Here is a 27,173-nt window from a genome sequence, read left to right as displayed (position 1 = left end):
AAGCGGTGTCCGCTAGACGTAGAAAGCCCCAAGCTTGATATCTTGTTATCTAGATTACAGTGAGGAGTCATTGTTCACCTAGGTCTACGAGTTACGTCAATATAAGCAATTTACACATCTTCTCTTACAAACGTATAAGAGCGTCACGACACGTCTCTTACAGGATACGCCCTTCCTTATATGACACTCAGACCGCAAGTGGGCACAACGACGAAGAAACAACTCGAAGTTCGTAGAACTTCTAAGAACACCAAAGAACAACTTACCGCAACTACCAAGAAAGGGAAAAGGAAGAGCCAGGACCAGGCAGTAGAACCTTCTAGCAACATACAGGACGCACGTGACCGTGCGTCCTGATCTAGTAGTTAGTACGGCCACACAACCCTTACCCGCTTCATGACAGTGTCTTAGTAGTTGTGCCTTGTTACAATATTCTTGAATATATTTATTTATTACTACTTCCTATATCTACGCCAGCGCGTAACAACCATGTGACTACAGTAGGAGAAACTGACGACTCATAACCTGTAAAAAGGAGAATAGGTTTCAGAGATACGAAATAGAATGGCGATATAGCCATATACCCTAACCCAGTACCAGCAAATGAGTTATGGCACGTTAATAAACAAGCCCTGTTTAGTGCACCATACCGTCAAGTTCTCTTTGGCTTACATGAGTCGGTCAGAGTTTAGAGAAAAGTTGATGAATTGCGGGTTATATAAAAGGAAATACGATGCGAAAATTACCTGTAAAAAAAGCAGAAGTGATATTATGGGAATTTTACAAATGGCCGTCGCTGTACATAGCGTACATAACATTTATGTACACAAGAGTCAGTAGTACTTATTACACGATACCCTTGAATAAAGTCAGCACATGAACCAACTTGACCTGTGACTGGGAGAGCCAACGCGTTGTGATTTCAACTTGGATTAAACTGTAGAAGCATCGACTAAATGGTATCGAATAAACCGAAGTTGGCACGGGAATTCAGGAAATACCTGGATTTGTCGTCGACAGCAGCATATTTACCTGAGTTGCGTAAGTCTGATTACGAAGGCAATAATCAAAACATGTTAGAGCATATACTAAAAAATCTGGAATCAGAGTTACAATCTACTCGAGCAGATACAAACGAAGTTTATGGTGTTCACTTCAGATATGCTTCATCGATTGCTGCAAGTAAGCAATATTGTCGTGAAGTGGACGGGGGAGATTGGGGCGACGAGAGTTTAGTTCACATCTGTACTGGAAACACAACACTTAGAATTCAAGAAGCGTGGAACTTCAAAGATGCGAATTTTTTAGATGAATTGCGTGCGAATATAGAGATTGAGAAGAACTTGGGTGACGAGGTTGTGGCGCTGGGAGAGCAATTGGAGATCGAGATTGAGATGAGACGGAGGCAAAGTCAATTACATTCCGGCACAAGATCGCAATTTTCAAAAGTACTGAGTCGACAAGAAGGATGTCGGAAGCTGTCCCGAGATTTAATGATGGATCTTCGTGGAGTGTTAGAAGCCACGGCTTGTGTTTTGGTTACAGAGGAGAAAAACAAGAGAAAGAAGAGTAAGAAGGGGTTTAAAGGGCAAAAAAAAATGAACGAACTATGGGAAGGAACAAAACAGATTGGAGTCTCTCGAGAAGGCAAAAAACTGTTGGAAGATCTGCTAAATCAGGCCTTTGTTAACGGATCAGACAATTGGGTATCGGTACCGGACCCTGATAGTGCTATTGTTCGATTGTTAATAAAAGCAGAGATTGCTGTTACACGTGGAGCAGACAGTCGCGTTTTACGTCTTCGGGATTTTTCGCGTTTGATTTGATCCGGATAAATCCGAATGAAGCGGCGCAGGTTAAACTAGTTTTGGCGTGCATATGCCAAGGCTGTATATTGTTTAATACCAGACGCGTCACATGTGTACTAGCGTCAACGAGGAGAAGAGATCAATAGTATTAAAAGTCGGCGCGTTTCCCTTGTCTTTTTTGTTCACAATCATTTGCTTATTTGAACGGCAAGCAATGGCTTCTCTCAATTCGTATCAACGTCGAATGTCATCGGGTAGTGGAAATGGAACTGTGGGAATGATGAATCCTAACAGTGGATCTTCAAAACCAGCAAATTCAACATCACCTATTTTAAAACCAACTACTTTGTCTACATTTGGTTCGGTATTCATTAGGATCATAGATGATAGTGTGGGTTCATTGCAATACATGATTCCGATCTCTGAAGTCTTTACTTACCCAGTAAGTATAATTTCTTGTATTTTCTGTTTTAACGAGACCGATCTGATCTAACAAAACAAGCTTCTATTTGGAATGGTTCGTAAATTGAACACGAACAAACGAATTTTTGAGGGCGATTCCGCATTCACTGTTCACGTTGATGAAGACGGATCCCCAGGTGCTATCATTCTTGAACGGTTCTGGGATAAGGTCGTCAGGGACGGACTTCGTATCGTGATTACGTACAAGTCTTCATCATCTCCCGGTGCTCAAATGCCTATCGATAAGTCTCTTGCAAGTGGACTTGGGTCATTAAAAGACCAAGACGACGTATTTTTCCCCCATTACGCTTAATGTCATTTTTTCACATGCGGCTCTTGTCTATATTACGCTAACGACTTCCCCGCACTTTTTCAATACGATTTTCTTTTTTTGGCTATGTTTCTTCTTGTTTTAGTTTAATGATATTTTTGAAAATATAAAGTATAAAGCGAAGCTGGTTTCTTGCTAATTGATTGATATAGCTAATAAAATCGTCAGATGTGACCGTGAAAATGATTGCAGATGTAACCCTAATCCATGTAGTGCTAATCACGCGTGAATCGATCGCGAAACATTCCTACAACAATCTGAGAAATCTCTTAGTTAGGGGGTACGAGAATGAGTTTTGGTGGTCCGTCTGGCAGTATGTGTCAAAAGTGACTGTAATGAGGACAAGAAGAATAGCTTATAGAAACAGACGCAGCCGTGTTTCGTCCGACTCCTCCAGATAGAGGATCGTTTCCTCTTGATCACGATGGTATGTAAAACACATTGATACTAGTTATGATATTTTTTTTATGCTGACTGAAAAATAAAAAAGGAGAGTGCAAAACTAGTATGCAGGTATATTTACAGTGCTTGAAATCATCTCAAGCCGGGAGTTCTCGAGTTCCGCTTCAATGCCGAGTATTAGCTAAAGAATATTTAGACTGCAGAATGCAAAAGTACGTATTTAACTATTTCATTGTAAAGCGTATTTTCAACTAACATCAATACCAGTGGTCTAATGAGAAAAGATGATTGGGTCAATCTCGGTCTGCCAAAAGATTAATGAAATCAAATTGTGTAGCCTTTTATCTACATTGAAATGAGAAAAAAAAAAGGATGGGAAATTATAACTCCATCAGCCCATCGTAAGCTTCAATCTCCATATCCATTCCCCCGTTCCCCATCGGTCGTCCAAACCCTCCTACACCAGCTCCTTGCACCTTCCGGGCAAGATACTCTCGCGACATTCCGACCCGACGAACCGCGGCTGCGATTTTCTCATTCAACACCCTAACATCTTCTAGCTTGGCTTGCAATGTTTCTAAGCTTGACCCGCTCACGGCCGTGGTCTTGAACACGATGACGTCTTGCTCTGTTAAAATTCCCTCCAGTTCACCAGTATCAATCTACTTATTAGTGCTATCCCAACTCTAAGCGTTCTTCCACTTACCATGCTAACTACAAGATCCTTTGTCGATCGTCCAGAGCCTTCAATGTCTGTATCTTTTGACTCGACATATGCCATTGGCAGCGACATAAAAGTCTTTTGCAGTTTTTGTATTTGTTGCTTTCGAAATGCCATTAATGACATCACCCCTAAACCGTAATTTCCGTCCTGCATATGTTAGATGTGCTTTGGAGCGATACAAAATCCAATACCTTTTCAAATATGGCATTAATTTGATTCCATACGGTCTTTAGTACCAAGATGTCATTGCTTTCAAACCCGGATCCAAAATAATCGTACGCTCGGGCCGCAACCCGGTACCTATGCGAAGACAGCTCACTTGTCAGTCGCGGTAATCGTAGTGAACGCTTGCCGGTCAAAATCAGTTGTATCAAAACTGTCTTTTTGTATGCTTCTATCTGTATCATCGATGTTGCCTGGCCTGGAGCACATAATACCTGCTTTCGTTAGCAAAACCGTTAATAAAGTCTCTTTGATGTCCTCATCGTACTGTTGCCAAATAATTAAAAGCCCGCTCATACTGTTTGGTGTATATAAACACTATTGCTCCATAATAGTGAAACAGCAAGTGGTCATGGTATGTCAAACCGTACTATTCGATTAGATCAGTCTAGCCTCAACTCGATGGCTTACTTTCAAATCAAACTGATCTACACTATATTGCAACAAGTTGAGGGCTACATCGTACTGCTTTGCTTTCAACGCCTGCGCAACAAACATGGCATGGGCCGGGGATAACGTATCGTGCGTACTCGAGAATGCCAGTGCTGCATCCAGCAGTGGTTTCAGACTCAACTCGGGCTTAAAATAGTCAATTTTTGTATTCATGTTAATCAAATTGTCCATATGTACCTTCCCCATTGCGTCTGACACGCTCACGATGATTTGAACCAACGTTTGAACTATTGATGTCAACAGAGTCTCTTAAAAGCCCACCAACAGCGCACATTGACTTCCAACAATCTTCATCTGTAATTCCGAAGCGCTTTCAAACAGCCTTCCTACCAATTGAAATACTTCGGTCGCTGCCACTTCGGTCCCCGCATACCGTGAACATCTAAAATCCAAAATCAGTCTTTCCTTCACATCATGTGAAAACTCCTTTACAATGTAACAATCCAAACCGCCGTCGCTTGGAACGGGTCTGTAGAACTTAAAATCTCGTTTTGAAGTCCAGGTGCAACCACATACTCCGGACCTTCACGCTTGTTGTCTGCTTTATCTGATCTCGCCGCCTTTAGCAGCGGTAACACTTTGTCCCGCATCGCGTCCGCAACCTCTTGCTCTGATCCATTGAAGTCTATCGACCTTAAAACGTCTAAAACTGCCGAATGTGTGCTCATTGTTACTCTGAACTGGTGTTTGTCTACGCTCTCTCCGTTCTCAGACGCATCGTCATCGATTAGGGTTGGGGTCAATCTATTTTCCCAGCCGACAAAACGTACAAAGCATACAGTCCAAAGTTCATGCAAAATTTTCTATTATACATTATTATTCTAATCCCTCGTAAAGTACGATTGCTCTTTCCGTTCAATCGCAAGCTTCCGTAACCTTTGCATATTTCGCCGTTTCATCACAAATTCGTCTACATTCTCGGCATCCACCGTCAGTGTTCCCGGGCTGCTTTCAATCCTTAACTTTGACCCCCTTAGACCACTCTTTGCCGTCGAGGTAAACAGTCGCGAGCCGTACGGTGTTCGCGGTGAACTTAATCCAGAGCCATCGAAAGAGTCATCGGTCTTTAAATCTTGCATGGCCTTATACAGGTTGTTGACATCGACAGCGCGCTTGTGGGCAAATCGAGTGATTCGGCTGATTGATTTCTGCACCCCTTCTACTGACGGCATAGACGCAAATTCTTGCGAGTTGGCCAATGAGCTTAGCTTGGACTTGATGATCACGTTCGCTCGCTCGAGATCGTCTAGCCCAACTGTGGTGTCTTGCATCTTTTGCCGAAGACTCCGACGCAGCTCAAACGCGTCCTGCGATAGCGCCCGTGCTTTCAGCCGCAACGCGTATTTTGGATCGTTTCGTTGTCGCAAGATGTCGCTAATTCCAGCCATGGTCGTATCCACTAAATTTGTTAGCACCGACGACCTTTCCTAAAACTTTTGACTTGCATTTGATAATCATTGTCTCCGCATGGTGCAATCTCTTCTCATCTTCCACATTCTCAAACACAATTAGTTCCGCTCTTCGTTTCAACTCTGACGTAATTCCGGTCACAGTCACAATCTCATGCAGCCTCCACTCTTCTGGACTATCGAGATCTGCCTTGCCATGAATGGCTCGCTCGTGGTTGTGAGCAGCAACAAACCGTGCCAGCCGACTTGCATTTTTACGAACTGTGTCTAATTCATGCGTTGTCTCTTTGTACACGTTCTCAAACACATTCGCAAGTCCCTATAAAGTTAATTTAATATTCAGAATTATCCACTGTACTCACAGTGTCGTTGCCATTTAGTGTGTCCGGCGTTGCCATCATAATATACTCAGGTACTACGGGCGGTAACCACACTTTGTCGTCAATTTCGCTCTCCTGTTCCTCCTGTTCTGTTTCTCCTTCCTCTGATCCTTCTTCCTTTGTTTCTTGTTCCTTTGCTACATCATACTTCTTTTCCTCGTCAGTCACGTTTTCTTGCAATAATTTCACAACCGCATGTTCTGACTGTAATTCCTGTGTGGACTTTTCTGTATGCGACTGAGCATACTCCTCGACAACTGGTTCCGACTTCTTTGGTCGACGCACTACCATCTGCTGCGGTAGTTGTGCAACAATCTCCGACGGCGCAATTTTTTCTGCTGATGGTGTTGATGCTGCTTGCACTCCAAACTTAAACGATGCAGGCTTTGCATCATCATCTGTCTTTGCTGCAGAGCCGGTAGGCTGGGTCACAGGTGCACTCGCAATCTGTCCCAATCCATTTTCTCCGATGGCGCTGGCAAGATCTTCTGAATCGGGACCATCAGACACAGACCCTGTTGATTCAGATTCTTCCACTTCAACACCCTCTAGAGTGTCTGCCAGCTCGTCTTCTTCATCGTACTCTTGCCCCTCTTCATCGTAGTCCTCGTCTTCGTCCTCGTCACATTCTTCCTCTTCCTCGTCCTCTTGGTAGGCTTCGTCATACTCGTTTTCATCTTCATCCTCATCTTCATCAGACACATCTTCGTCCTCGTCACTATCATCACTAGGTGGCTGGTCACGTATTCCTAACCGCGCTCCAAAAGCTGAAGCCGCAGTCGACGACTGAGTGGATAGCGCCTCCTTTCTGGGTGTCAACTGTGACGACTTTACAGAAGATGGCGCAGTAGAGGATGCGCCCAGTCGCGCTTCAAATGCAAATGGCGACTGCGACAATGTTTGCTGACCAGAGGGACGGGAAGAAAACAATGATGCAAGGTTCTGTTTTGGCTCACTGGCTGTAAGTTCCGAACCTGGCGATGCTGCGCCTTTTATTGAAAATGACGAGCTAGTCGTTTTCGTAGCATTGAACAGACTTAATGACGCAGGAGCCAAAGATGTGCTAGCGGATGCACCAGCTGATGCGAACGGAGACGGTACTGCTACAGCAGCGCCAAAGGAAGGCTTTATCGCTTCCGGGTGTGCCACGTCAAGTTCCGAGGGAGATTTTGATTTCGCAGCACCAAAAGTTGAAGGTAGAGAGCCAAACGACGCGAATGTGGCGGAAGTTGATTGATTGGCTGAGTTGAACGGCGAGTTGTTTCCAAACCCGGCAAAACTCCCAAACGAGATACTTTCGTTGACAGCTGGTTTTTGCACCGTACTGGCAGTCTCTCCAAAAGACGATTTGCCAAATACAGGGCCAGAAGAATTGGAAGCGGTGATGGTAGGCGGACTGAGAAACGAAGGCGGTGCATTGGCATATTTGGCAAACAAAGATGTCGATGGTGGATGTGCTGTGGTATCGAGCTTTGTACCCGCAAATCTCGACGACGGAAGGCCTGGCTTTACTGATGATTCGCCTGCCTGCTGCTGGGGTTCAGTGTTTGTCTCTATATCCTTCTTCTCTTCTTGCGTGGACTCTGTTTTGGGATCTGGTAAGTCTATCCGTTTTTCTTGGATTTCTTCTATAGGCAGCTCAAAATCTTTGGTGTCACCCTTTGCATGTTCCTCGGGCTCAGTTTCACTTGTAATAGGTATCTCGGCAAGCTTGTCTTTGACTTCATTAGGCCTGTCCCCACTGAGCTTGTCTTTACCGGGTTCGTCTTTACCGGGTTCGTCTTTACCGGGTTCGTCTTTACCGGGTTCGTCTTCGACTTCATTTTTAGCGGGTTCTTCAGTTGAGTCGTCATTTACTTCACTCTCAGCGGATTTCTCACCCGATTCAGCTTCAATTTGAGCAGGTGCCAATATTTCCGGAGGTGCCGTAAATGATGCTTGTTCGTTTTGCGTCTCTGCTTGCGGCTTTGCTGTTGGAGTTCGAACGTTTGGTGTAGGGACAGAAAAAGGTTGTGCTTGATGGACCGTTGCTACCTGCGCTTTATGGACGTCTAGAAGTTTTTCAACATCAGCGGTTTGAGCTTTAAGACCAGGTGCCCAGACGATGCTCCATGCTCTGAGTTGGCCGACGTTGTTCATGACCCACAAGATTGGTAATGCAGGAGATTCTTCACATCCGGCGACAGGATTTTGCAGTTTTGCGGTTGATGTCAAATCGACTACCATGCCAACAGGATAAGTGTCGTTACCGTCAACGTATGGCAAACTGGCTCGTCTGGTGTCTTCCAAAAGATAAAGTGTGCTTGACTCAGTCATGATTGCAATGTCGGTTGAAGCAGTGTATGCTAACATGACAAGACAAGGCAAGGTTTTTTTATCCCAATTGTAAATTGTGCATGAGTACCATCGTCCTGGTTGAGAAGTGACGCCAAACGGGGGGCATATTTCTGCAATTTTTGAGTAAGCAAGTGGTTCAGTCGAGACGATGAACGATTCGGACTCGTGCTCGTCAGCAGCAGGAAGTTTTCCGTAGACTGTGATAAACTTTTTGGGTTCAATCCAAGATATGCATGTGACTGTACGTTAAAAAAATTGTAATTTTAAAAGAGTCAAATAACGCTTACTGTATTTGTTTTCAATATCTGGCGGGGGTTGGATGCTAGATATCAACTCACCACTGACGGTGCATTGTGATATTATACCCTGTTTGTTGCCAATAATCAACTCCTTACCGTTCTGAGCCCAGTCGAACGTTGTGGCATCATCCAAGATTTTAGTTGTGTGTGACGTCTGCAAATTCACAGAGTAGACTGCATGACTATCAGCCAAGACAGCAACAAGCTCTCCATCAGTGGGGCATGGTCTGATATCGAGCAATTTTCCGTGATTTAGAAAGCCTCGCGGTTTTGAGTTGGGATCAGAAAGATCAGAAGTAGCATACCAAGCCATACCGCCGATGGAGCGAGCGACTAGTAAATGATCTTCATCAGAGGTAAATGTTATAAATGTGATCTGACCAGGAACCGCATGTACTGTGCCAGAGTAAATTTGGTGTGAAGAATTAAATGCATTGTGTATGTCTTGAGTCGAACCAGTAATAAAACCTGATTTGATTAGCACAGTACAACTGGATATAGAACCAAGTGTATACCATTAGTGACAACAGCAGCAAAAACAGCGTTTGCATTTGAAATTGTTAATAGACTTGAGGAAGAGGGAGGATTCAAAAGTGGGTTTGCTAATGAGACCCCGTCTTTACCCAGGCCAATGAAGCCAAAATCCTGAAAGTTTAGTTAAATACAACGCAAATAAAGCATAAAGTTACCTCTGTTTCTACTTCTTCCAGTTCATTTACAATTGGATCACTCGGATGATCCATTGTGGTGAACAGAATGTGAATATAGTTAAAGACGCGACATTTAAAGTATGTACTTAGAGCAGATTGATGCGGTGGTTAACCCTAACATCAACAGTATGCACAATACTCTTACTAGCCGTCAGATCATCGGGTTAGGGTTACTTTATTTTTGTCGGGTAGCTGCCATCGGAACATATTGAGATTCACATGCATCACTTTTCGCGTTCTAGAATTGTTTTTCTTTTTATTTGCGATAATAACATGGGACGCGACGCGACGAAAGAAAACGCGTAAAAAAATTTAAAGCTCAAACAAGCACTAAAAGGTTCCCCTCATTATTAAGATTTCTCCTCTCTCTTCTAATCAGACTGTTCGTTCTTGTTCTTTCCTATTCGTTTAATCACAAATTAAAATGAGCCAATTGTAGGTCTGCGCTTAACGTGATCAGATTTACTCTTTTGATGCTGTACTAACTGGCCGTGACTGCCACGCTTTGGACCAATCAAAAGCCATAATCGACCATTGATGTGGCACAGATAGTGTGGCGCCCAGTCATCGTCTAGTCAACGGTGTGGCTCTGGCGGCTCATTTAATACCCTAAACCTGAACCTCAATCTTGTACTGTTCCAATTTGACATCAAGTACTCTTTACTCACTTTAAAATCAAAGTAAATTTGGTGTCAAATAAAGAGAAAAACTTGCTGTGTTAGAGTGATTTATTACAAAGAAATTGAATATATTCTGTATATTGTTACGTAATAAAGTTTAATCGCAGTAGACTAATTTAATGAGTGTGCGCGTAGAAAAATGTTTATGTGTGTGTGTGTATGTTAAGCCATCACGTCACTCACATCTCAAGAGATGTATTTATTAACACTTCCACGCCCGCCTCATCGTCTTTTCTTTCTCTTTTCTCTCTTCAACACACACACACACACTATCTCTGATTTATTCTTATATTATACTCATTAGTATATATAAAGTCATCAATATAAAATGGTTGTCAAGGTTGGAATTAACGGTTTCGGTAGAATTGGACGTATTGTATGTCTATCGAGATTTATTCCTATATTATATTCTAATCCTTTTAATAAAGGTCTTCAGAAATGCCCTCCTTCGTGATGATGTTGAGGTTGTTGCTTTTAACGATCCTTTCATTGGTGCTGAATATGCTGCTTACATGTTCAAGTATGATTCCACTCATGGAAGGTACGTTATTTAAATTTGATTTATGAATCGTTAAATTGCATTGAATCATTTATTATATTTTATTGATACAATAAACATCAATAATATTAATAGCGATTCTTATGTAATTAGCTTAATTGATTCGGGATTCCGGTTTGATTGACTACACTGATGTCATCGTCATCGAGCCGCTCCGTCTATCCGCCCGAACAACGCTAATTAACTTGCAGATTTAAGGGTGAAGTCACTGCCGAAGGTGACACTTTGATTGTCAACGGTCACAAGGTTAAGGTTTTCGGCGAGCGTGATCCTGCTGCTATCCCATGGGGTTCCGTTGGTGCTGATTACGTTGTTGAGTCCACTGGTGTCTTCACCACTGTTGATAAGGCTAAGGCCCATTTGGATGGTGGTGCCAAGAAGGTCGTCATTTCTGCTCCTTCTGGTGATGCTCCTATGTTCGTCGTTGGTGTTAACCTCGACGCTTACAAGTCAGAGTACCCTGTCGTCTCTAACGCTTCTTGCACCACTAACTGCTTGGCTCCTTTGGCTAAGATCATCAACGATAACTTCGGTATCATTGAGGGGCTGATGACCACTGTCCACTCCATCACTGCCACGCAGAAGACCGTTGACGGTCCTTCTCACAAGGATTGGCGTGGTGGCCGTACTGCCTCTGGCAACATTATTCCTTCATCGACTGGCGCCGCCAAAGCCGTCGGAAAGGTCATTCCTTCCCTTAACGGTAAGTTGACCGGTATGTCGATGCGTGTACCCACCACCGATGTCTCCGTTGTTGATCTTACCGTCAGAATTGAGAAGGCTGCTACTTACGATGAGATCAAGGCTGTTGTCAAGGCCGCCTCTGAGGGTGAATACAAGGGTGTCATGGGTTACACCGAGGACGACGTTGTGTCTCAGGACTTTGTTGGTGATACTCATTCTTCCATCTTTGATGCCAAGGCTGGTATCGCTCTTAATGACCACTTTGTTAAGCTCGTTTCGTGGTACGATAACGAGTACGGATACTCTGCTCGTGTCGTCGACTTGTTGGTGTACATCGCGGGCGTTGACGCCAAGTCGGCTTAAGCTGGGTATTTCTATGTTTGGACTGTGTCTGATATAGCTCTATAAATAAGTTTTTTAATTGACTAGATTAAAATTGTCATTCTGTATAGTATCTTATGCCGTGTATCTGTAATGGTTAGGCAAACGTAGAGTGTAGAGGGTAAGGGCTTGAAATTTAAATCGCGATGTATTTCAGTTCAACAGTTCGCGTTCAAATTGTGACTGAAGTCGAGAGCAATAATGAACGGGTCGGCCACGGTTGACGGCAAAAACGGGATTGTCAAATTGACAACTCAATTAAGTACCGGGATTTGTTATGATGTTCGTATGCGCTATCATGCAAAGATCGTCACAAACGCATATGATTATACAGACCCGCATCCGGAAGATCCTCGGCGGGTGTATAGAATTTATAGAGCATTGGCTGAAGCTGGACTAGTTGATATTAGAGGTGCAAGTGACGTATCATTGATATCTGGAGCTCGGATGCAGCATATTCCTGCTAGAGAAGCAACTCATGATGAAGTCACACTGGTGCATGAACAAAACCATTGGGACTTGATTGCTAGAACAGCAACAATGGATCATGATCAACTAGTTGATGAAACTGAACACGGAGATTCTGTATACTTTAATAATGAGTCATTTCTGTGTGCTAAGCTGTCTTGTGGAGGTGTAATTGATACCTGTAAGGCTGTTGTAAATGGAGAAGTCAAAAATGCGATTGCTGTTGTTAGGCCGCCAGGTCATCACGCAGAGCCATTTGCTCCAGCCGGATTTTGTTTGTTCAATAACGTTGCTGTTGCCTCTCGAGTCATGCTTAAGGTGTTCCCAGAAAAGGTTCGCAAGATTTTAATTCTAGATTGGGACATTCATCATGGCAACGGTACTCAGCGTGCTTTCTACAAAGATCCCAACGTACTATACATCTCACTTCATAGATACGATAATGGCAAGTTTTACCCTGGTACGACGTTTGGCAGTCATGACAAGTGTGGTGACGGTCCGGGACTAGGACGAAACGTCAATATTCCGTGGCCGTGCGGCGGCATGGGCGACGGCGACTACATTTATGCGTTTCAGAGAGTAGTCATGCCGATTGCCAATGAGTTTAACCCGGATCTTGTCATATTATCGTCGGGGTTTGATGCCGCGCCTGGAGACGAGCTTGGTGAATGTTTTGTTTCGCCTGCAGCATATGGGCACATGACACACATGCTCAAGTCGTTGGCATCTGGCAAGCTTGCGGTTGTGCTTGAAGTACGAATTTTTGAGTAGAGTTTATTTGCATCACTAATGACCAGGGTGGCTATAATCTGGACTCGATTGCTACTTCAGCGCTGGGCGTGACGAAAGTCCTGATTGGTGAAGCGCCGATGCCGCTGACAAACATGTATGCTCGACCAGAAGCATTGCAGACAGTTGAAAGAGTGATCAGGGCACAAGCAAAGTACTGGAAGTGCATGAAGATTGGCCACACGATCCATGACCAAGCCGGAGCTCCTGCCGCCGAGCGGCTGCATGACGTTTTACGGAAGTATCAAGCTGCACAGTTATTCAAACAGATGAGCATGACTCCGTTGCCTATTTTTCGTGACCGCATATCTGAGTCGTTTGAAGATCAGGTGTTGTGCACGCCAGGCTTTCAGTCTGCTAAAACCTTAGTGATTTTGGTGCACGACCCCCCGACGGTTTGGACAGAGCCAGACCCAGTAACTGGGTACATTAGTATACACGACACATTTGTTTTGGACGCAACCACGAAGTACTTGCAATGGGCCAACAACCGGGGTTATGGCATCATCGACATCAACGCTCCCCAACTTTTTACAGGTCAGGAAGACGAAAATTACAATATCTCGGTTGCGCTACAAGACTTGTGTTTGTACGTGTGGGATAACTACATCGAGCAGACCGATGCTAGACATATAGTATTTGTCTCTACGGGAGACGCCTGCGGCGGTGTGGTGTACTTGTTAGGGCACCGTGAGGTGCGGGACCGGGTCCGAGCGTCGGTTTCGTTTGTTGGGAGCAAAGACCTGGCCGCGATCGTGCCGATCATGGATGAATTTATTATTGACTGGTACTACACGAACTCGATGATACTGACTGTAAAGTACCATCCAGCGTGGGACGCGTCCAATAACGGCAAAGCGCCGCGGAAAAAGTTTGGTAACGTGACACAGACCGAGTACGAGAGTTTGAACGAGTTGATGGTCGGTAAGTACAGTGACGCGATTGCGTTCATAGAGGCCGACATTGTCGACTCGTCAGATTCAGACGATGAGAGACGGGCACGGAAACGGCGCAAAGACGGGAGCGAATAACGGGTTTGTACGATAAAGTTTTTTTTGTAAAAATAAAAATATAACTTTTTAATGCGCCGCACGCTAAATACCCCTGACTCAGATGTTCTGATGAACGTAACTTGAGTGCAAGCTGCCACCTGACTGCCTTTGAAGTTTGAAATGTAAAAGCACATGGAATTAGAAGCAGGCCTAAGCTTTGAAAGCGGCAGTGACTGGGCAGGCGGTCAGAGTCCGTCTAGTCGGAGAATCATGGTATGGCAAGTGTTGGCTGAGGAAAACAAGTGCACTGATATTTGCAGATGAACGCATTAAGAAAGGCAAGCACCGCGGTCTCGTTTGATAACGACCTTAACCTAGCACATGCAAAGATGTCGTACTTGGAAGCCTGTGAGCTACTTCAGCGGGCAATAGGCACCAGTCGAGATGATTCTGACCGGACAAAGTTAAGAGAGATTCACAACGTCTTTGCGACAAGAATTCTAGAGCTCGAAACTATGACTGACGGGCCTGTTGCATTCACAGAAGTGTTTACGCCGACGACGTCGAACCGAGAACGGGTATTGCCGTGTAGTCCCGGTGCGTCACCGCACACGATTGTGAACTCTGAGTCTGAGCCGGGGTCGTTTTTCGAGCCGGCCAGCCCATCACTGACTGCAAACGAAAGCGATGACGAAGACGACGAAAAACTGGACAAGTTGATTGGTGTCAATTTGTCGCCGAATTATGCACGTCGAAATTTTTTTCATGTTCAGAGTACAGATGTGTTGGCTGATTTCGACGTCGAGGTCGAACTTGCTCTTGCCGGATTTGCGTATCCAAAACTGGCCGTGATTGAAACGATTCAGCCTATCGTTTCTAAAGAAAATTACCATTTACGGCGTACGTCGTGGGCTTACCCTGTTGAAGTCGCGTCTGGCACCAAACAAGTTCGAGTGATTGCTTCAATGGGCGACATTAAGCGTGTGCAAGCGAAGCAGCGGTCCAAAATGCCAAATATTCCAGCATCCAATTCGATGTTCGCAGTTTTTCAAGAGACACGCGCAGCACCTGCACCATCATCGGCCTCGGTGTCGGCATCATCGCCTAGTGATTCAGTATCTCACACGTTCTGGTTAATGCGGGATATCTATGCGGCCATCATGAGGCCGGCCGGGGATATCATCGCCGGAAAACTGCATTTGCCGCGAGAAGCACTGTTGATGCATTCGACGAGGCTGTCGGGAATTGCGGACAAAATTGCGTTTTTTGAAAAAGTTGTTGGTGCGGTAGTAAGACTAGAGCAGAGCCCAACATTTCAAGCGCTTTTGGAATTTGGTGATGCCATCAGTCAAATGAAAATGCCAGTCTCTCGTGTTGGTCAGCAAAAGACGCCCGGTAAACGTTCACGAAGAATCAAGGCAGACACTATACGCTTTTCAGGATGGTTCGAAACCAAGACGAGCTTCTCCGGCCAAAGCGGCAAAAAAAACCAGCTAAAATGGAACCATGATGGAACGTTAATACCGTCAGTTATCGCTGAAGGACCAAATGGACCATACTTTCAGGTTGTGTCAACATTGTTTTCCCGTTGCCAGATTGTGGAGAAGCTGTCGACTCAAATAAAAGATCTCGACACAGATTCAATGACGCGTGTAGATGTTGTCATTTGTCATGCGAGCGAATTCTTTAGACGAAGGGTGTGCAAGTCTGTATTGGTTGATATAGCAATATTGCTTGAAGATTACGACAAGAGCAAGTAACTCATTGTTTAATAAACGATTTATTTTTCTTCCGTCATTTCCTTCTCTTCGTTTTTCTTTGATTCTTTGGAGTCTTTTTGATCAGCAGTGAGAGAACTCACGGCTTTGTTAATACTTTCAATATTTTGTACCAGACTTTCCCATACTTCAGTACTTAAGCTAATTCCCTAGTATTGTTAACAAAACAGTACATAAATATACATTTAAAAAAGCACCTTTTTCCCAGGTAACCAGACGTCTTCACCATCAGCATTTTCTTTGGAATAGAATTCTCTAATATCGACTAGAGCGACACCATTGAACTTGCGAACACAGACATGTTTATTCTTTCCGATCTATTGTTTGTCAGATTATTACTGTTTTTGATATAGTTAGTGAGATACTTACATCAATATCTAAAACGTTTTCTGATTTTTCTTCTTGTGTTTTGGTCTTCTTTGAAGCGTTTGCTGCTCCCGGTCCAAATCTTTTCGGTGGCATTTGCTCTGATTGGCTGATATGGATATGAATAACGTGCTTCTGATCCTTCAATAAATTGACTAGTTAACTATACGAATTTTGGAGTTGTAGTTAGTTAAAGTAGGGTGAACTCAGGGTTATTGCCAGTTTATATGATGGCGCGTTAGTCGTGTAAATAAACAAATAATAATCTTCAAATTATATATTTCAATAATCTTAATATAATAATAAATAATATACAGAAATAATATTAAATAAGTAAACTATATAATTAAGCATTTGTCGAATAAATAAAATAATTATTCAAGAATATATTCACCGTCAATAGTATCACATTCACCAGTCACATACTTGGCCTTTGCTAAGAATACATAGGATTCAGCAACATCATTTGCATGGGCGATAAATCCAACAGGCAAACTAGCACCTAGCACTTTTATGACTTCTCTATCCATCCCTAGCATGTCCCATAAAGCGGTATCAACCAATCCAGGAACGACTGTTAACTCTGATCTTCTTTTCCTTCAAGTCCAATGCGAGGCATTTAGCCAGCGAAACAATGCCTCCATTCAAAACGCAATTGACAACGTTACTGACATCTGGCTTGTATGCAATGACTCCAGATGTCATGATGAGGCTTCCACCAGGGAGATGATGTCGAATTTAGCCAGTGCATTGCCTACAAGCATTGAACCACACAGTTTAACCTGGGAATAGTCTGCAACTTTATCGTTATCCATCTCAGCCAATGGGCCGCCGAACATGTTATCGACTGCAGGGAACACAATATGATCAACTGGAGCAATTGCTTGTAAAGCCGTGAAGATAGATTCTTCTGATCTGACATCAAGAATAGCACCAGCAGTAGTCACGTCCGGAAATGTACTTTTAAACCCAGCAACAGCCTTGCTGACTCTTGCTTCAGTCGGTGACATAATAAAAATATTGCACCCTTCTGCCGAGAATGCAGATGCAACTCCGTATCCAATTCCTGAAGTCCCGCCGATAATTGCTATCTTTTGACCTTTAAGCTCAAGCGGATTATATGACATTTTAATGTATTGTAATTGTGTTTACAATTGTGATACTAGTAATGTTATTACGTCGGACAATATTCAAACTGTGAAAATGAAGGCATGCAAACCATCAGAAAGATGTGTGCAGTTTAGCGTGTGCACGAACTTGAATGGACTATCTTCAAGCGAAAACTAATCAGTTAAATCACAATGACGTATAAAATACATTTTATTAATGAAAAGACACTATTCAAGCATGACTATAAACACAAATCTCTTTGAAAGATCAATCCCGAAACATATCTAAAAATATAGAACACGCAGACGTATTGCACGGATCTTGCCATGTGCTAACAGCACAAGGGTCTTGTGCTAGTATTTGCATATTTTTATTTCCGAACGTTCAACGCCGCACAAGATTCTTTGAATGTGTTACGCACACTCTGTCTTTTCTCATATTCAGCCTGTTTAGTACAATATTATTTTTGATCTGTTTAAAATGTCTGAATCGATTGATGGAATTGACACTGATTTTGCTCCGCTTGAACGACCAAAACAATCTGGTCATCATTCTGACATTGATGAAGACTTCGAATCAACTTCTACCCTGAACACCCCGTTCTTTTCATATGCTGATAACCGCGCGTACCAAGATCTCGATGCAAAGTATTGGGCTCAAGGAACGCCAGGATCTCCAACCTCAACGTTTGGGAAGTCGTTTACTATGCCGGCACATCTACCTTCAACCTCACAGTCACAGTCGCAGTTTCATACTAGAAACAACAGCAATTTTGACCCTACGTTCACTCAACCTCATTCACCTTCATCTTCATTTGGTGGTCAATCTTTTAACTCATCATATCACTCTGTTCTACCAGACTCGCTGCACACACTCAATCACGATTTAAAACTAAGAGAATTACCCCCATTCCAAGTACAAACAGACAATTTTCGATTTGACCATGAAGATTCGACACCGAAACTTGATCCTATTGTGACGCAAAACAATATCACTGGCAAACCAATAAGAGATCTAGCCGCTGCTTTTGGTACTTATTTTTTGACTTTGAGTACTAGTTCGTGCTAACTGTTTAGATCAGGAAATCGATAATGAACTACAAATGATTTCCAAAAATGTTCTCAAGTGCCTGGCTTTGCGGCACAAATATCAGTCATTGTCGTTGCAACAAGCATTTGACAATCCTAAAGATTCAAAATCCTGGAAAATTTATCCTTCACCTCCAGAGCCTTCATGGGACGAGACTACGCGACAGCCAGTCGACAACTTGAATCCTGCACAAGAACGTCCGACCAGTATCCAAGGCGTTGGGGCGGATTTTGATTTCAGTAAATGCCACATTCCTTCTGCCGACTCTGACATTGAAGTCGAGCTTGATTACGCTGGCGTATATCAGGTTTATAAAGCGACAAAGTCCGGAAAGGTGCCGTTGGTCTGCGTCCCGACAGTCAGAGAATACTACATGGATTTGGATGAGGTCAGCAGTATCAGCTCAGATGGTCCTGCAAAAAGTTTTGCATACAGAAGACTGCAGTTCCTTGAAGGCAGCTGGAACATGTACTTGCTTATGAATGAGTATCGCGAGCTCGCAGACACAAAGTCAAACCCACATCGTGATTTCTACAATGTGAGAAAAGTTGACACTCACGTTCATCATTCGGCGTGTATGAACCAAAAACATTTGCTTAGATTTATCAAGGCAAAGATGAAAAAGTGTCCTGATGTAAGTTTTACTGTTGGCTTAACAACTGCTCTAACAAAACCAGGAGAAAGTCATTTTTCGTGACGGCCAAGTTTTGACCCTAGAGGAAGTGTTTCAATCGCTCAACTTGACGGCGTATGACTTAAGCATCGATACGCTTGACATGCACGCACATCGGGACACCTTCCACCGGTTTGACAAGTTCAACTTGAAATACAATCCAATCGGCGAATCTCGTTTACGAGAAATCTTCCTGAAGACAGACAACTATATTCAAGGCCGGTACCTTGCAGAGCTGACGAAAGAAGTTATTTACGATCTTGAGCAGAGCAAGTACCAGATGGCCGAGTATCGTATCTCAATCTACGGCAAGAACAAAAACGAGTGGGACTTGCTTGCGGCGTGGATCGTCGACAACAAATTATTTTCTCCCAATGTCCGATGGTTGATCCAAATCCCGCGGTTGTACGATATTTACAAAGCCAGCGGCATTGTGAACGATTTTGAACAGATTGTGGCGAACGTGTTTGAACCACTGTTTGAGGTTGCACGAGACCCGAGTACCCACCCCAAATTGCACGTCTTTTTGCAGCGCGTGATTGGATTTGACTGCGTTGATGACGAGTCAAAGAACGAAAGAAGGTTGTACCGAAAGTACCCGCTTGCAAAGGAATGGAATACAAAGCAGAACCCGCCGTATACGTACTATTTGTACTATTTGTATGCCAACATGACTTCGTTGAACGCTCTCAGAAAGCGTCGAAAATTCAACACGTTTGTGTTGCGACCTCATGCCGGAGAAGCGGGCGACACGGATCATCTGGTATCTGCGTTTCTGGTGGCGCATTCGATCTCGCACGGGATCATGCTACGAAAAGTGCCGTACCTGCAGTATTTATATTATCTTGACAAGATTGGGATTGCCATGTCGCCACTAAGTAACAACGCGTTGTTTTTGGCCTACGACAAAAACCCGTGTTTTAGTTACTTTAAGCGCGGACTAAACGTTTCGTTGTCGACCGACGATCCATTGCAGTTTGCGTACACGAAAGAGGCGTTGATCGAGGAGTATTCCGTTGCAGCGCAAATAAACCGGCTGTCTGCGATTGACATGTGTGAACTGGCCAAGAACTCGGTACTGCAGTCTGGGTACGAGGCTGAGATTAAAGCTCACTGGCTGGGTGAAAACTTCAATCTGCCTGGCGCAGAGGGGAACAGACTTGACAAGTCCAACGTGCCGAATGTGAGAATAGATTATCGTGAGCAGACACACAGCCAAGAGATGAATTTGTAAGTTACTTGTCAATCATCTTGGTTTTGTCTAATTAGCGTAGGGTGGAAAAGTACGCCGGTAGTTTTCAAAGCTCGACGTCTGCGCTTTCCATGAGCAAGGAGACGAATGGATCCGATCTTGAAGCGAGTTTTTCCACTGACTTTGAAAGACGGTCGTCTATTTCAGGGCATGTTTCAATTTTAGGTCAGTGTGATTCGTTATCTGACGAAAGATGTAGATCAAACTATGGTGCACCGGATGTACCTGGGTTTCCGGGAGTCAAACTTCACGCGGCAAGTAGAAGGACGACTATGGCAAGCGACAAATAGAGTCAATCTATACGGCTTAGAAAACACAATAAACCTAGAGGACATGAACAAAAAATGCTTTATTGCTTAATCACTGTAGACGCCAAAAACTCTGATTTTAATCATAGACACCAAAGAACAGACCGTACGCTGAACGACATTACTGTCTGACCCAAATTATCGGTCCTTCGACCGCCCGCTCGACGTCGTCGTCAAAGCCGTCATGCCACCTTCCAAGCACGGCTTTACAACCGGGAAGCATGATTGCTTCATGGACCCAACGCTGTTCCTCAAAGACGCCCTCAACATCAAACTCGAGCTGGCGCATGGTAAACCGGGCCCAACCGCGGATACCTAGAATAGGTTCTTCGAACGGCGTGATTTCAACGATGCACCGTCTGAGTTCTCGTGCGCCTGTGATTTGATGGGACGTGCCTGTTGCTCGTAACGAGATTGGACCACATATGTCGTCGGGTACGTCAAGGTGCCAATCGACCGCGTCGCCAATTATGGACCGTCTAGTTTCGGATGAGAGCGGGGCGGAGCGAAAGAGTTCAAAGTCCCAATAGTTGAAAAACGCGAACACGCCAAGGAAAATTTTTCCGTCCGAAACATGTTCCGAATCTGTTTCCCAAGCGGAGTCTGCATCATCGTCTGCGTCGCCGTCGAAACTGTCTAGTAGCGGACCGCCAGGTAAGTTATCCTCGCTGCTGAGACTGCCAAACCCCGGAGACATGTCTTCGCAATCGTCTTGTTTTCTAATATCGTTCAGGACTTCAGAAGTCTGTTGGAGTCGAGCCATTTTAGATAGAGCTGTGTTTGAGTTTGATATAGGAGCCGTGTTGAAAACGTGATGGAGTACTTCAATTTTGTCCATACCCCGATTGAAAACCCTGATGCCGCGGGGTTTGCTCATCATTTGCCAGAACGTAACTAAAGCTGAGACGACATGTAGCTGTGGTCTACCTGTAACACGGTCAAAAAGAGGATTCCGTGGTGAATCGTAGACTACCCTGTAAACAGGATCTAGTGGAGTTGGCGGGATGTCGATAAACCCGAGCGCAGAGACAAGGACTGATTTAATGGCGTAGAACATTTCCATTTGAGCGCCAGTCAAGTTAAACGTGGATTCGCCGTATAAAAACTCCACTATAACTGGGGATGCAGCAAGATGAAGATAATTCTTGACGTTATGTTCAGCTAGCATAGCAAGAATGTATTCCATATCGGTTGATTTGAACTGCTTATGTAACAACACCCTTATTCTATTGCGATACTGTTCACCATAGTCATACTTTGTTTCTCTTTCTCTTATATGGTCATAATCTGTAATCAACATTTCTCTATGCGTATGAATGTCTTTGTCAAAGAACAGAGGTTGATCAAACGTAAGCAAAAACCGAGTCTTCCAGAAATATCTATTTAACGCTATTTTATTGTACAAGCTTCTTGAGGTTTCGATAATTGCACATAATGACTTATTTGGTAAGTAATTTGTAATTGTTTGTAGAATTTCGGCAGGTAAGTCGTCTAAATAGTCCGCTTTTAGACTGTCATTCATTGTTGGATTCATAGCAGTTGAAGAAGAAGCCATGAGAAATAGCAGATCTAAATCGAGCAAGCCCACTATTTGTATATATATATCTATATATATATATCCTTCAACCAATTCCAACTGTAAAACGATATGACTTGTGTGTGTGTGTTCTGAAAGTGTGAATGGCAAGTTCATCCGGGTTTAAGTGTGGGACTATAGCTACACAATACCCTTAAATTTACTCGTATTAAACTAGAGTACGCCTTCTCGATGACAGTTGGATGTGCCACAAAGTATAGAAAGAATAATGGCAGAGGAAGAATGGTATGAAGAGTTAGGTTTTCGAGATGTGGAATCAAAGCCGAATCAACCTTTATCTCTTTTTCGGCTTAGTTTGAATGCGTGCTTCGCTAATTCTAACCGTAAGTGAATTTCGTATATGGGAGGAAAGATATGTCAATTGAGTATTTCGAATAGGGATTATGGATATTGGAGATATTCGTTATGACTTAGTTAAGCCCGTGTTAAGTGAAATGGGACCAAATCAGTTAGTGAGTGCTTTTAGTGGTAGTTATAGTTGGCAAAAACTGATTATATTTAGCTTACAATTGAACAAAATAGTCCCGTAAGAAAGTCATTTAGTACGTGAAAAGAAAGAAACTGATAAAGCAGCATATAAAGCCTGATTCTGATGAGCTATGGACCGCAATATTACAACGTACATTCAGTCAAGAAGAAATTGGAGAATACAATTCAATAAAAAAGAATCGAGATGTTCGGGTTCAATACGCAGGAATGATGAAAGCACGTGCAAGGAGAATACAGAAAGCATCAGATAAGGTAAGGGCACAGTATGACAATCTACAGAAAGACAAACAAAAGAAACAAATTGTTGCTCTCGACATTTTTCAAGATCCAGGTGAAGTCAGAAAGCGACAGCGAAGGATACAACAGGAAAAAAGTTCTGGCGCACTCAAGAAGATGAGCATAGTCGAACGAGCCAGAATTGAGACTGCTTCTAATCCGTTATTTTCACCCAGCAACATGCAATTTAGACCAGCAGATTCATATCCTGTTGTGAGTGCTGAAGAGGCAGCAAGACGAAGACAGGAGAAAATGGATAAAAGAATGGCTGATGCGCATCAAAAGACAGCCCGTCAGAAAACGCCGGAAGAGCCCGAACAAGATACTACGAAACCGGTGGATGTCAAAATACATAAAGTTCCTGTCCCTGTGGTGATCCATTCTCGTCCTAAACCGACAAATATCAAGCGAAGACTAGTCGCAAGTACGTCAAATGACAGACGAAAGGAATTCAGACCTGCTTCGTCACCCTTTTTGCCTCGAAGAAAGTTATAGATTACATTTCAAAATGCCGTGTAAAGGCGTATAGAATATAAATTTGAGTAAAATATTCCGTACGTAGCTTACCCTGCCGTACGTATTGAATACTGGTTTTGAAGTCCCAGTTGTTATTTCACTCACTTGCACCACAAAATGTCGACAGAAGACCACTTAAAAACAATGATTTCGCTTGGCCAATACATTCCAAATCGACATTGTGGATACTGTGGAAGTTCAAATGGAAGCAGTATTTATGGTCTGAACGCGCTTTCATTGACTGTAGATCATTATCAGCAACTCATGGACCGTGGATGGAGACGGTGCGCACATTATTTTTGTTCTTGAGCGATGCTGATGAATAGATCTGGAAAGTTTTTGTATAAGGTATTTCTGTTTTTGTTATTTTCTGGTAATCATGGTTAACAAAACGAGCCGGATTTAAAAAACTCCTGCTGTCCTCAATACACAATTCGAATCAAAGAATCAGCATTTAAACCTTCAAAAGAACACAGACAAGCCATAAACAAGTTTAATCGGTTCATTCTTGGATCTCAATATGATTCGGTTCAGAAACTGTCGATGACGTAAGTTAACTGACTGTAATCTGAGCCTTACTCATTTAAAATAGATCTAAACACGCTGGATTTAATTTATCGACATCCATTCATTGTGCTGAATACGGTAATATACCTCAGACTATCAGAGAAAATATTAAGCATAGATTAACAGTCAAGCTGGTCACACCAGAGTTCACACAAGAAAAATACGCGCTATACCGTCATTATCAACAATATTGTCACAAAGAACCTCTGGAACAAATAACCCCGTCTGGGTTTAAACGGTTTCTTTGCGATGCACCGTTTTCGTTAGTACAGGGTGCATATTGTGTAACTGCAGACGGAAAACATGTTGGATTGTGGCATCAGATGTACTATGTCGATGGTGTATTGGTTGCCATGGCGGTGCTAGATTTTTTGCCTGATACTATTTCTGGCGTATATTTTATGAGCCGGGAAGACTATTCAAAACATGAGTTTGGAAAGCTTAGTGCATGTAGAGAGATTTTGTTGTCACATGAAGAAAACAAACCGTACTACCACATAGGTAAGCTGGCAGGATATCATAGACTGAGATTAACAAGTAGGATTATATGTTTACCACTGTCAAAAGATGAAGTACAAGGCATCATTTAAACCCAGTGAGCTTCTTGACCCAGAATTGTATGAATACTTTTCATTCGACAAGTTTGAGCCTGAACTAGCAAAGCGACTCTACGTCACGTTTGATCCGGCCTACAGCAACCCACTCCGCACAGTTTCAGGCCGACAGCAATCAGCCTTCAGCGCCAACATGTCGGGCATACTGGCCCGGTCCAGTGTCGAAGCAATCTTTGATGACTTTAACGTCACTTTGATCATTCAGAATCGTTCTATGCTTGGAACACATTTGAAAGCTTTGCTTCCCGATGTATATAAATCGCTACACCATACGCTGGTTGAGATGGAGGCCGTGATTGGAGTTGAGCTTTTTGAACAGTTTGCCATTTCAGTTAATTAATAAGAATCTGTTTTGCACTTTGCACGAAATGGGCAATCGTTACACAGATATATTGTAGTCTTAATCATTTTTAGTCGTAATCGTGTCACTAATGGTGATCGATAGATTTCTGGGGCTCAGAATTGACTGATAAATTGCTAACAAAGTTTTGGGATTGTGCGCAGGAGGCACAATTTTGGATTTAGAGAGCAAATAAAGATTTTCACGTGATGTATTTGATTATGCTGTAGAGATACCCAAAATACCAAGCTTAGACAAATAATTGGTAGAATATAATGCAGTCATATCGGCAGTTTCGCCAGATACAAGCGTCTGCAGATTCTGAATGTCAAGTGCTTCAAGAAAAGCCAGACGAGCTGACGAGTGGTGAAGGACATCCAATGAAATGCGTGACAGTCAAGAATAAACTTGAATCTGAACGAGAAGAAGGACAAACAGAGATCTTTGTCGTAGGATGGGATGGTCCTCAGGATCCACTAAATCCAAAGAATTTTAGCACAGTGAAAAGAGTGTTCACAACGCTCATGGTCGCTTTACTAGCATTCACCGTCGGCTCTGCTTCTGCTACTGATGCTGCTGTTGTTCCTCAGGCGGCAAAGGAATTTGGTGTTAGTGAAGTCACTGAGAGCCTGTCTACTGGTTGGTGAATTGCGGTATATAATCGAGAGGGAGATACTGATTTCGCAGGTGTCTATCTGGCAGGATATGCTTTTGGTTCAGTTTTGGCCGCTCCATTTTCTGAAACTCTTGGGAGAAACTTGATTTACATCTGCACTACTATTATTTTTGGATTATTCATCATGGCATCAGGTTTGGCTCCTAATATTGGTGCTCAGATTGTGCTCAGGTTTTTGGCTGGATTCTTTGGTTCAACTCCGCTAGTCTGTGCTGGAGGGACGATTGCTGATTTATGGGATCAAATGGAAAAGACGTTTGCGTTTCCTCTGTATGCTATTACATCGTTTGGAGGTGCCGTTATGGGACCAGTCATTGCGAGCTACGTTGCGCCTGGAGGAAAGCTCGACAACTGGAGATGGGCAGAATGGCTTACATTGATCATGGCCGGTCTAACGTTAACTCTCGTGAGTATGTTTATGCCGGAAACGTTTGGCCCGCTGCTGTTAAAGTGGAAGGCGGCCGAGTTGCGAAAACTGACGGGTGATGTCCGGTACAAGTCGGAGCTTGAGCTTGGGCAAGCGACGATTATGCTCAGGATGAAGGTCGCGCTGATTAGACCGTTTCAGATGGCGGCTGAACCAATCATTGTGCTAATGGCACTGTATTTGACCGTGTTGTACATTGTCCTGTTCACGTTCTTGACCGGGTTTACGTTCATTTTCCACGATACGTATGGCATTTCGCAAGGGCTAACTAATATCTGTTTTGTGGGTTTGTTTATTGGTATGTTGTTGCCATCGCTCTTGGTTTATCCAGTGTATAAAATTACTCAAAACGATTTAAAGAAGGTCCACGCAACAGGACGAAAAAGTCTAGATCCCGAAGTCAGATTGTGGTACGCCATGATTGGCGGTGGGTCTATTGTTGTTCCAATCTCGCTGTTCTGGCTCGGGTGGACCGACTACTCTTCTGTTAGCATTTGGTCGCCACTACTAGCGACTGTGATGTTTGGGTACGGTGCAGTGTGTGTGTTTGTGACCGTGTACATGTACGTGATTGACGCGTACGAGATTTATGCGGCGTCGGCACTCACTCTCGTCACGTTCATGCGGTACCTTAGTGCTGCTGGAATGACAGTCGTCGGAATTCCGTTTTATCGCAACATGGGCACACATTACACGCTGACAATCATGGCGTGTTTGAGCGCACTGCTAGTGCCTCTGCCGTACGTATTTTATTTCAAGGGTGCGAAAATTAGACAGTGGAGCAAACATGCTGCCATCAAGGTGTAAAGTACTATCATAAACTGATGGAAAAAATATTTAATGTAATTTTTAATATACAACAAACTCATGTCATCTATTTCAAAATGTAGTTTCACCTTCTTAAGACGTTTACCGACAGCTCATCTGGTTAGGGGTACACTAAACCCTTAATCACGTATGTTGCAATTCACGACGTTGCCTACTTTGAATGTACGAAGATGTCCT

The 27,173-nt window shown here is 43.4% G+C and overlaps 14 protein-coding genes across 14 annotated transcripts; 9 read left to right on the top strand and 5 right to left on the bottom strand.

Moving 5' to 3' along the window:
- Positions 1 to 956: 956 nt before the first annotated feature.
- On the top strand, positions 957 to 1,826 carry V1512DRAFT_292665 (uncharacterized protein; the record flags this gene model as incomplete). The annotated part of the gene is made up of 1 exon (XM_066918305.1): positions 957 to 1,826. One exon carries the CDS (start codon positions 957 to 959, stop codon positions 1,824 to 1,826), a length of 870 nt encoding a protein of 289 aa, XP_066770032.1.
- An 887-nt stretch (positions 1,827 to 2,713) lies between these two features.
- On the top strand, positions 2,714 to 3,389 carry V1512DRAFT_266416 (uncharacterized protein). The gene is made up of 4 exons (XM_066917096.1): positions 2,714 to 2,914; positions 2,969 to 3,028; positions 3,092 to 3,215; positions 3,271 to 3,389. The coding sequence occupies exons 1-4, from the start codon at positions 2,890 to 2,892 to the stop codon at positions 3,320 to 3,322; spliced, it is 261 nt and encodes an 86-aa protein (XP_066770031.1). The 5' UTR covers positions 2,714 to 2,889; the 3' UTR covers positions 3,323 to 3,389.
- Positions 3,219 to 5,124, bottom strand: V1512DRAFT_266414 (uncharacterized protein). Its single transcript, XM_066917095.1, has 8 exons — positions 4,835 to 5,124; positions 4,675 to 4,784; positions 4,580 to 4,629; positions 4,361 to 4,528; positions 4,218 to 4,319; positions 3,919 to 4,164; positions 3,710 to 3,874; positions 3,219 to 3,665 (listed from the first exon to the last, which is right to left on the bottom strand). The coding sequence occupies exons 1-8, from the start codon at positions 5,068 to 5,070 to the stop codon at positions 3,384 to 3,386; spliced, it is 1,359 nt and encodes a 452-aa protein (XP_066770030.1). The 5' UTR covers positions 5,071 to 5,124; the 3' UTR covers positions 3,219 to 3,383.
- Positions 5,125 to 5,190: 66 nt separating this feature from the next.
- V1512DRAFT_266409 (uncharacterized protein) lies at positions 5,191 to 9,602 on the bottom strand. The gene is made up of 6 exons (XM_066917094.1): positions 9,517 to 9,602; positions 9,343 to 9,472; positions 8,816 to 9,295; positions 6,174 to 8,767; positions 5,848 to 6,130; positions 5,191 to 5,801 (listed from the first exon to the last, which is right to left on the bottom strand). Exons 1-6 carry the CDS (start codon positions 9,568 to 9,570, stop codon positions 5,224 to 5,226), a joined length of 4,119 nt encoding a protein of 1,372 aa, XP_066770029.1. The 5' UTR covers positions 9,571 to 9,602; the 3' UTR covers positions 5,191 to 5,223.
- Positions 9,603 to 10,447: 845 nt separating this feature from the next.
- On the top strand, positions 10,448 to 11,900 carry V1512DRAFT_266403 (uncharacterized protein). The gene is made up of 3 exons (XM_066917093.1): positions 10,448 to 10,593; positions 10,646 to 10,758; positions 10,968 to 11,900. The coding sequence occupies exons 1-3, from the start codon at positions 10,546 to 10,548 to the stop codon at positions 11,821 to 11,823; spliced, it is 1,017 nt and encodes a 338-aa protein (XP_066770028.1). The 5' UTR covers positions 10,448 to 10,545; the 3' UTR covers positions 11,824 to 11,900.
- Positions 11,901 to 12,016: 116 nt separating this feature from the next.
- On the top strand, positions 12,017 to 14,190 carry V1512DRAFT_277633 (uncharacterized protein). The gene is made up of 2 exons (XM_066917922.1): positions 12,017 to 13,062; positions 13,107 to 14,190. The coding sequence occupies exons 1-2, from the start codon at positions 12,043 to 12,045 to the stop codon at positions 14,127 to 14,129; spliced, it is 2,043 nt and encodes a 680-aa protein (XP_066770027.1). The 5' UTR covers positions 12,017 to 12,042; the 3' UTR covers positions 14,130 to 14,190.
- A 48-nt stretch (positions 14,191 to 14,238) lies between these two features.
- V1512DRAFT_266399 (uncharacterized protein) lies at positions 14,239 to 15,973 on the top strand. The gene is made up of 2 exons (XM_066917092.1): positions 14,239 to 14,363; positions 14,411 to 15,973. Exons 1-2 carry the CDS (start codon positions 14,283 to 14,285, stop codon positions 15,848 to 15,850), a joined length of 1,521 nt encoding a protein of 506 aa, XP_066770026.1. The 5' UTR covers positions 14,239 to 14,282; the 3' UTR covers positions 15,851 to 15,973.
- On the bottom strand, positions 15,861 to 16,469 carry V1512DRAFT_54978 (transcriptional Coactivator p15-domain-containing protein). Its single transcript, XM_066918433.1, has 3 exons — positions 16,238 to 16,469; positions 16,066 to 16,185; positions 15,861 to 16,017 (listed from the first exon to the last, which is right to left on the bottom strand). The coding sequence occupies exons 1-3, from the start codon at positions 16,328 to 16,330 to the stop codon at positions 15,871 to 15,873; spliced, it is 360 nt and encodes a 119-aa protein (XP_066770025.1). The 5' UTR covers positions 16,331 to 16,469; the 3' UTR covers positions 15,861 to 15,870.
- Positions 16,470 to 16,635: 166 nt separating this feature from the next.
- On the bottom strand, positions 16,636 to 17,535 carry V1512DRAFT_266396 (uncharacterized protein). Its single transcript, XM_066917091.1, has one exon. The coding sequence runs from the start codon at positions 17,359 to 17,361 to the stop codon at positions 16,936 to 16,938; it is 426 nt and encodes a 141-aa protein (XP_066770024.1). The 5' UTR covers positions 17,362 to 17,535; the 3' UTR covers positions 16,636 to 16,935.
- Positions 17,536 to 18,314: 779 nt separating this feature from the next.
- V1512DRAFT_54768 (uncharacterized protein) lies at positions 18,315 to 20,718 on the top strand. The gene is made up of 5 exons (XM_066918432.1): positions 18,315 to 18,374; positions 18,426 to 19,067; positions 19,111 to 20,336; positions 20,381 to 20,506; positions 20,558 to 20,718. The coding sequence occupies exons 2-5, from the start codon at positions 18,447 to 18,449 to the stop codon at positions 20,646 to 20,648; spliced, it is 2,064 nt and encodes a 687-aa protein (XP_066770023.1). The 5' UTR covers positions 18,315 to 18,374; positions 18,426 to 18,446; the 3' UTR covers positions 20,649 to 20,718.
- Positions 20,719 to 20,787: 69 nt separating this feature from the next.
- V1512DRAFT_254696 (uncharacterized protein) lies at positions 20,788 to 22,221 on the bottom strand (the record flags this gene model as incomplete). Its single annotated transcript, XM_066914783.1, has 1 exon — positions 20,788 to 22,221. The coding sequence occupies one exon, from the start codon at positions 22,219 to 22,221 to the stop codon at positions 20,788 to 20,790; it is 1,434 nt and encodes a 477-aa protein (XP_066770022.1).
- A 127-nt stretch (positions 22,222 to 22,348) lies between these two features.
- On the top strand, positions 22,349 to 23,578 carry V1512DRAFT_266388 (RNA polymerase II transcription factor SIII subunit A-domain-containing protein). The gene is made up of 4 exons (XM_066917090.1): positions 22,349 to 22,586; positions 22,642 to 22,715; positions 22,766 to 22,789; positions 22,837 to 23,578. Exons 1-4 carry the CDS (start codon positions 22,472 to 22,474, stop codon positions 23,521 to 23,523), a joined length of 900 nt encoding a protein of 299 aa, XP_066770021.1. The 5' UTR covers positions 22,349 to 22,471; the 3' UTR covers positions 23,524 to 23,578.
- A 79-nt stretch (positions 23,579 to 23,657) lies between these two features.
- V1512DRAFT_277626 (arginine-tRNA-protein transferase) lies at positions 23,658 to 25,278 on the top strand. The gene is made up of 5 exons (XM_066917921.1): positions 23,658 to 23,828; positions 23,871 to 23,892; positions 23,941 to 24,092; positions 24,137 to 24,612; positions 24,653 to 25,278. The coding sequence occupies exons 1-5, from the start codon at positions 23,662 to 23,664 to the stop codon at positions 25,063 to 25,065; spliced, it is 1,230 nt and encodes a 409-aa protein (XP_066770020.1). The 5' UTR covers positions 23,658 to 23,661; the 3' UTR covers positions 25,066 to 25,278.
- Positions 25,279 to 27,038, top strand: V1512DRAFT_266381 (major facilitator superfamily domain-containing protein). Its single transcript, XM_066917089.1, has 2 exons — positions 25,279 to 25,704; positions 25,753 to 27,038. The coding sequence occupies exons 1-2, from the start codon at positions 25,341 to 25,343 to the stop codon at positions 26,973 to 26,975; spliced, it is 1,587 nt and encodes a 528-aa protein (XP_066770019.1). The 5' UTR covers positions 25,279 to 25,340; the 3' UTR covers positions 26,976 to 27,038.
- The last annotated feature ends 135 nt before the right edge of the window (positions 27,039 to 27,173 follow it).

The sequence above is a fragment of the Lipomyces arxii genome (assembly GCF_038497795.1).
Source record: "Lipomyces arxii strain Phaff 12-163 unplaced genomic scaffold V1512scaffold_18, whole genome shotgun sequence".
In the NCBI taxonomy this organism is placed as follows: domain Eukaryota; kingdom Fungi; phylum Ascomycota; class Lipomycetes; order Lipomycetales; family Lipomycetaceae; genus Lipomyces; species Lipomyces arxii.
This window is presented reverse-complemented; position numbering and strand designations above follow the sequence as displayed.

What these genes read in the sequence shown, in the direction of transcription:
- V1512DRAFT_266416 (XM_066917096.1), top strand. Translation starts at nt 2,890, where the DNA reads ATGAGTTTTGGTGGTCCGTCTGGCA. An exon ending in GTTTCCTCTTGATCACGATG is followed by an intron (nt 3,029 to 3,091) that starts GTATGTAAAACA and finishes AAAATAAAAAAG; the next exon opens with GAGAGTGCAAAACTAGTATG. An exon ending in TTAGACTGCAGAATGCAAAA is followed by an intron (nt 3,216 to 3,270) that starts GTACGTATTTAA and finishes CATCAATACCAG; the next exon opens with TGGTCTAATGAGAAAAGATG.
- V1512DRAFT_266414 (XM_066917095.1), bottom strand. Translation starts at nt 5,070, where the DNA reads ATGAGCACACATTCGGCAGTTTTAGACGTTTTAAGGTCGATAGACTTC. An exon ending in TGTCAGACGCAATGGGGAAG is followed by an intron (nt 4,529 to 4,579) that starts GTACATATGGAC and finishes GACTATTTTAAG; the next exon opens with CCCGAGTTGAGTCTGAAACC. An exon ending in AGGATCTTGTAGTTAGCATG is followed by an intron (nt 3,666 to 3,709) that starts GTAAGTGGAAGA and finishes ACTAATAAGTAG; the next exon opens with ATTGATACTGGTGAACTGGA.
- V1512DRAFT_266409 (XM_066917094.1), bottom strand. Translation starts at nt 9,570, where the DNA reads ATGGATCATCCGAGTGATCCAATTGTAAATGAACTGGAAGAAGTAGAA. An exon ending in AGATATTGAAAACAAATACA is followed by an intron (nt 8,768 to 8,815) that starts GTAAGCGTTATT and finishes TTTAACGTACAG; the next exon opens with TCACATGCATATCTTGGATT. An exon ending in CACTAAATGGCAACGACACT is followed by an intron (nt 6,131 to 6,173) that starts GTGAGTACAGTG and finishes TTAACTTTATAG; the next exon opens with GGACTTGCGAATGTGTTTGA.
- V1512DRAFT_266403 (XM_066917093.1), top strand. Translation starts at nt 10,546, where the DNA reads ATGGTTGTCAAGGTTGGAATTAACGGTTTCGGTAGAATTGGACGTATT. An exon ending in TCGGTAGAATTGGACGTATT is followed by an intron (nt 10,594 to 10,645) that starts GTATGTCTATCG and finishes CTTTTAATAAAG; the next exon opens with GTCTTCAGAAATGCCCTCCT. An exon ending in TATGATTCCACTCATGGAAG is followed by an intron (nt 10,759 to 10,967) that starts GTACGTTATTTA and finishes ATTAACTTGCAG; the next exon opens with ATTTAAGGGTGAAGTCACTG.
- V1512DRAFT_277633 (XM_066917922.1), top strand. Translation starts at nt 12,043, where the DNA reads ATGAACGGGTCGGCCACGGTTGACGGCAAAAACGGGATTGTCAAATTG. An exon ending in AGCTTGCGGTTGTGCTTGAA is followed by an intron (nt 13,063 to 13,106) that starts GTACGAATTTTT and finishes ACTAATGACCAG; the next exon opens with GGTGGCTATAATCTGGACTC.
- V1512DRAFT_266399 (XM_066917092.1), top strand. Translation starts at nt 14,283, where the DNA reads ATGGAATTAGAAGCAGGCCTAAGCTTTGAAAGCGGCAGTGACTGGGCA. An exon ending in CGTCTAGTCGGAGAATCATG is followed by an intron (nt 14,364 to 14,410) that starts GTATGGCAAGTG and finishes TGATATTTGCAG; the next exon opens with ATGAACGCATTAAGAAAGGC.
- V1512DRAFT_54978 (XM_066918433.1), bottom strand. Translation starts at nt 16,330, where the DNA reads ATGCCACCGAAAAGATTTGGACCGGGAGCAGCAAACGCTTCAAAGAAG. An exon ending in AAAACGTTTTAGATATTGAT is followed by an intron (nt 16,186 to 16,237) that starts GTAAGTATCTCA and finishes GACAAACAATAG; the next exon opens with ATCGGAAAGAATAAACATGT. An exon ending in TCTGGTTACCTGGGAAAAAG is followed by an intron (nt 16,018 to 16,065) that starts GTGCTTTTTTAA and finishes TAACAATACTAG; the next exon opens with GGAATTAGCTTAAGTACTGA.
- V1512DRAFT_266396 (XM_066917091.1), bottom strand. Translation starts at nt 17,361, where the DNA reads ATGTCATATAATCCGCTTGAGCTTAAAGGTCAAAAGATAGCAATTATC.
- V1512DRAFT_54768 (XM_066918432.1), top strand. Translation starts at nt 18,447, where the DNA reads ATGATTTCCAAAAATGTTCTCAAGTGCCTGGCTTTGCGGCACAAATAT. An exon ending in CACAGCCAAGAGATGAATTT is followed by an intron (nt 20,337 to 20,380) that starts GTAAGTTACTTG and finishes TAATTAGCGTAG; the next exon opens with GGTGGAAAAGTACGCCGGTA. An exon ending in AGACGGTCGTCTATTTCAGG is followed by an intron (nt 20,507 to 20,557) that starts GCATGTTTCAAT and finishes CGAAAGATGTAG; the next exon opens with ATCAAACTATGGTGCACCGG.
- V1512DRAFT_266388 (XM_066917090.1), top strand. Translation starts at nt 22,472, where the DNA reads ATGGCAGAGGAAGAATGGTATGAAGAGTTAGGTTTTCGAGATGTGGAA. An exon ending in AAATGGGACCAAATCAGTTA is followed by an intron (nt 22,716 to 22,765) that starts GTGAGTGCTTTT and finishes GATTATATTTAG; the next exon opens with CTTACAATTGAACAAAATAG. An exon ending in CAATTGAACAAAATAGTCCC is followed by an intron (nt 22,790 to 22,836) that starts GTAAGAAAGTCA and finishes CTGATAAAGCAG; the next exon opens with CATATAAAGCCTGATTCTGA.
- V1512DRAFT_277626 (XM_066917921.1), top strand. Translation starts at nt 23,662, where the DNA reads ATGTCGACAGAAGACCACTTAAAAACAATGATTTCGCTTGGCCAATAC. An exon ending in CTGGAAAGTTTTTGTATAAG is followed by an intron (nt 23,893 to 23,940) that starts GTATTTCTGTTT and finishes TAACAAAACGAG; the next exon opens with CCGGATTTAAAAAACTCCTG. An exon ending in CAAACCGTACTACCACATAG is followed by an intron (nt 24,613 to 24,652) that starts GTAAGCTGGCAG and finishes ATTAACAAGTAG; the next exon opens with GATTATATGTTTACCACTGT.
- V1512DRAFT_266381 (XM_066917089.1), top strand. Translation starts at nt 25,341, where the DNA reads ATGCAGTCATATCGGCAGTTTCGCCAGATACAAGCGTCTGCAGATTCT. An exon ending in CACTGAGAGCCTGTCTACTG is followed by an intron (nt 25,705 to 25,752) that starts GTTGGTGAATTG and finishes CTGATTTCGCAG; the next exon opens with GTGTCTATCTGGCAGGATAT.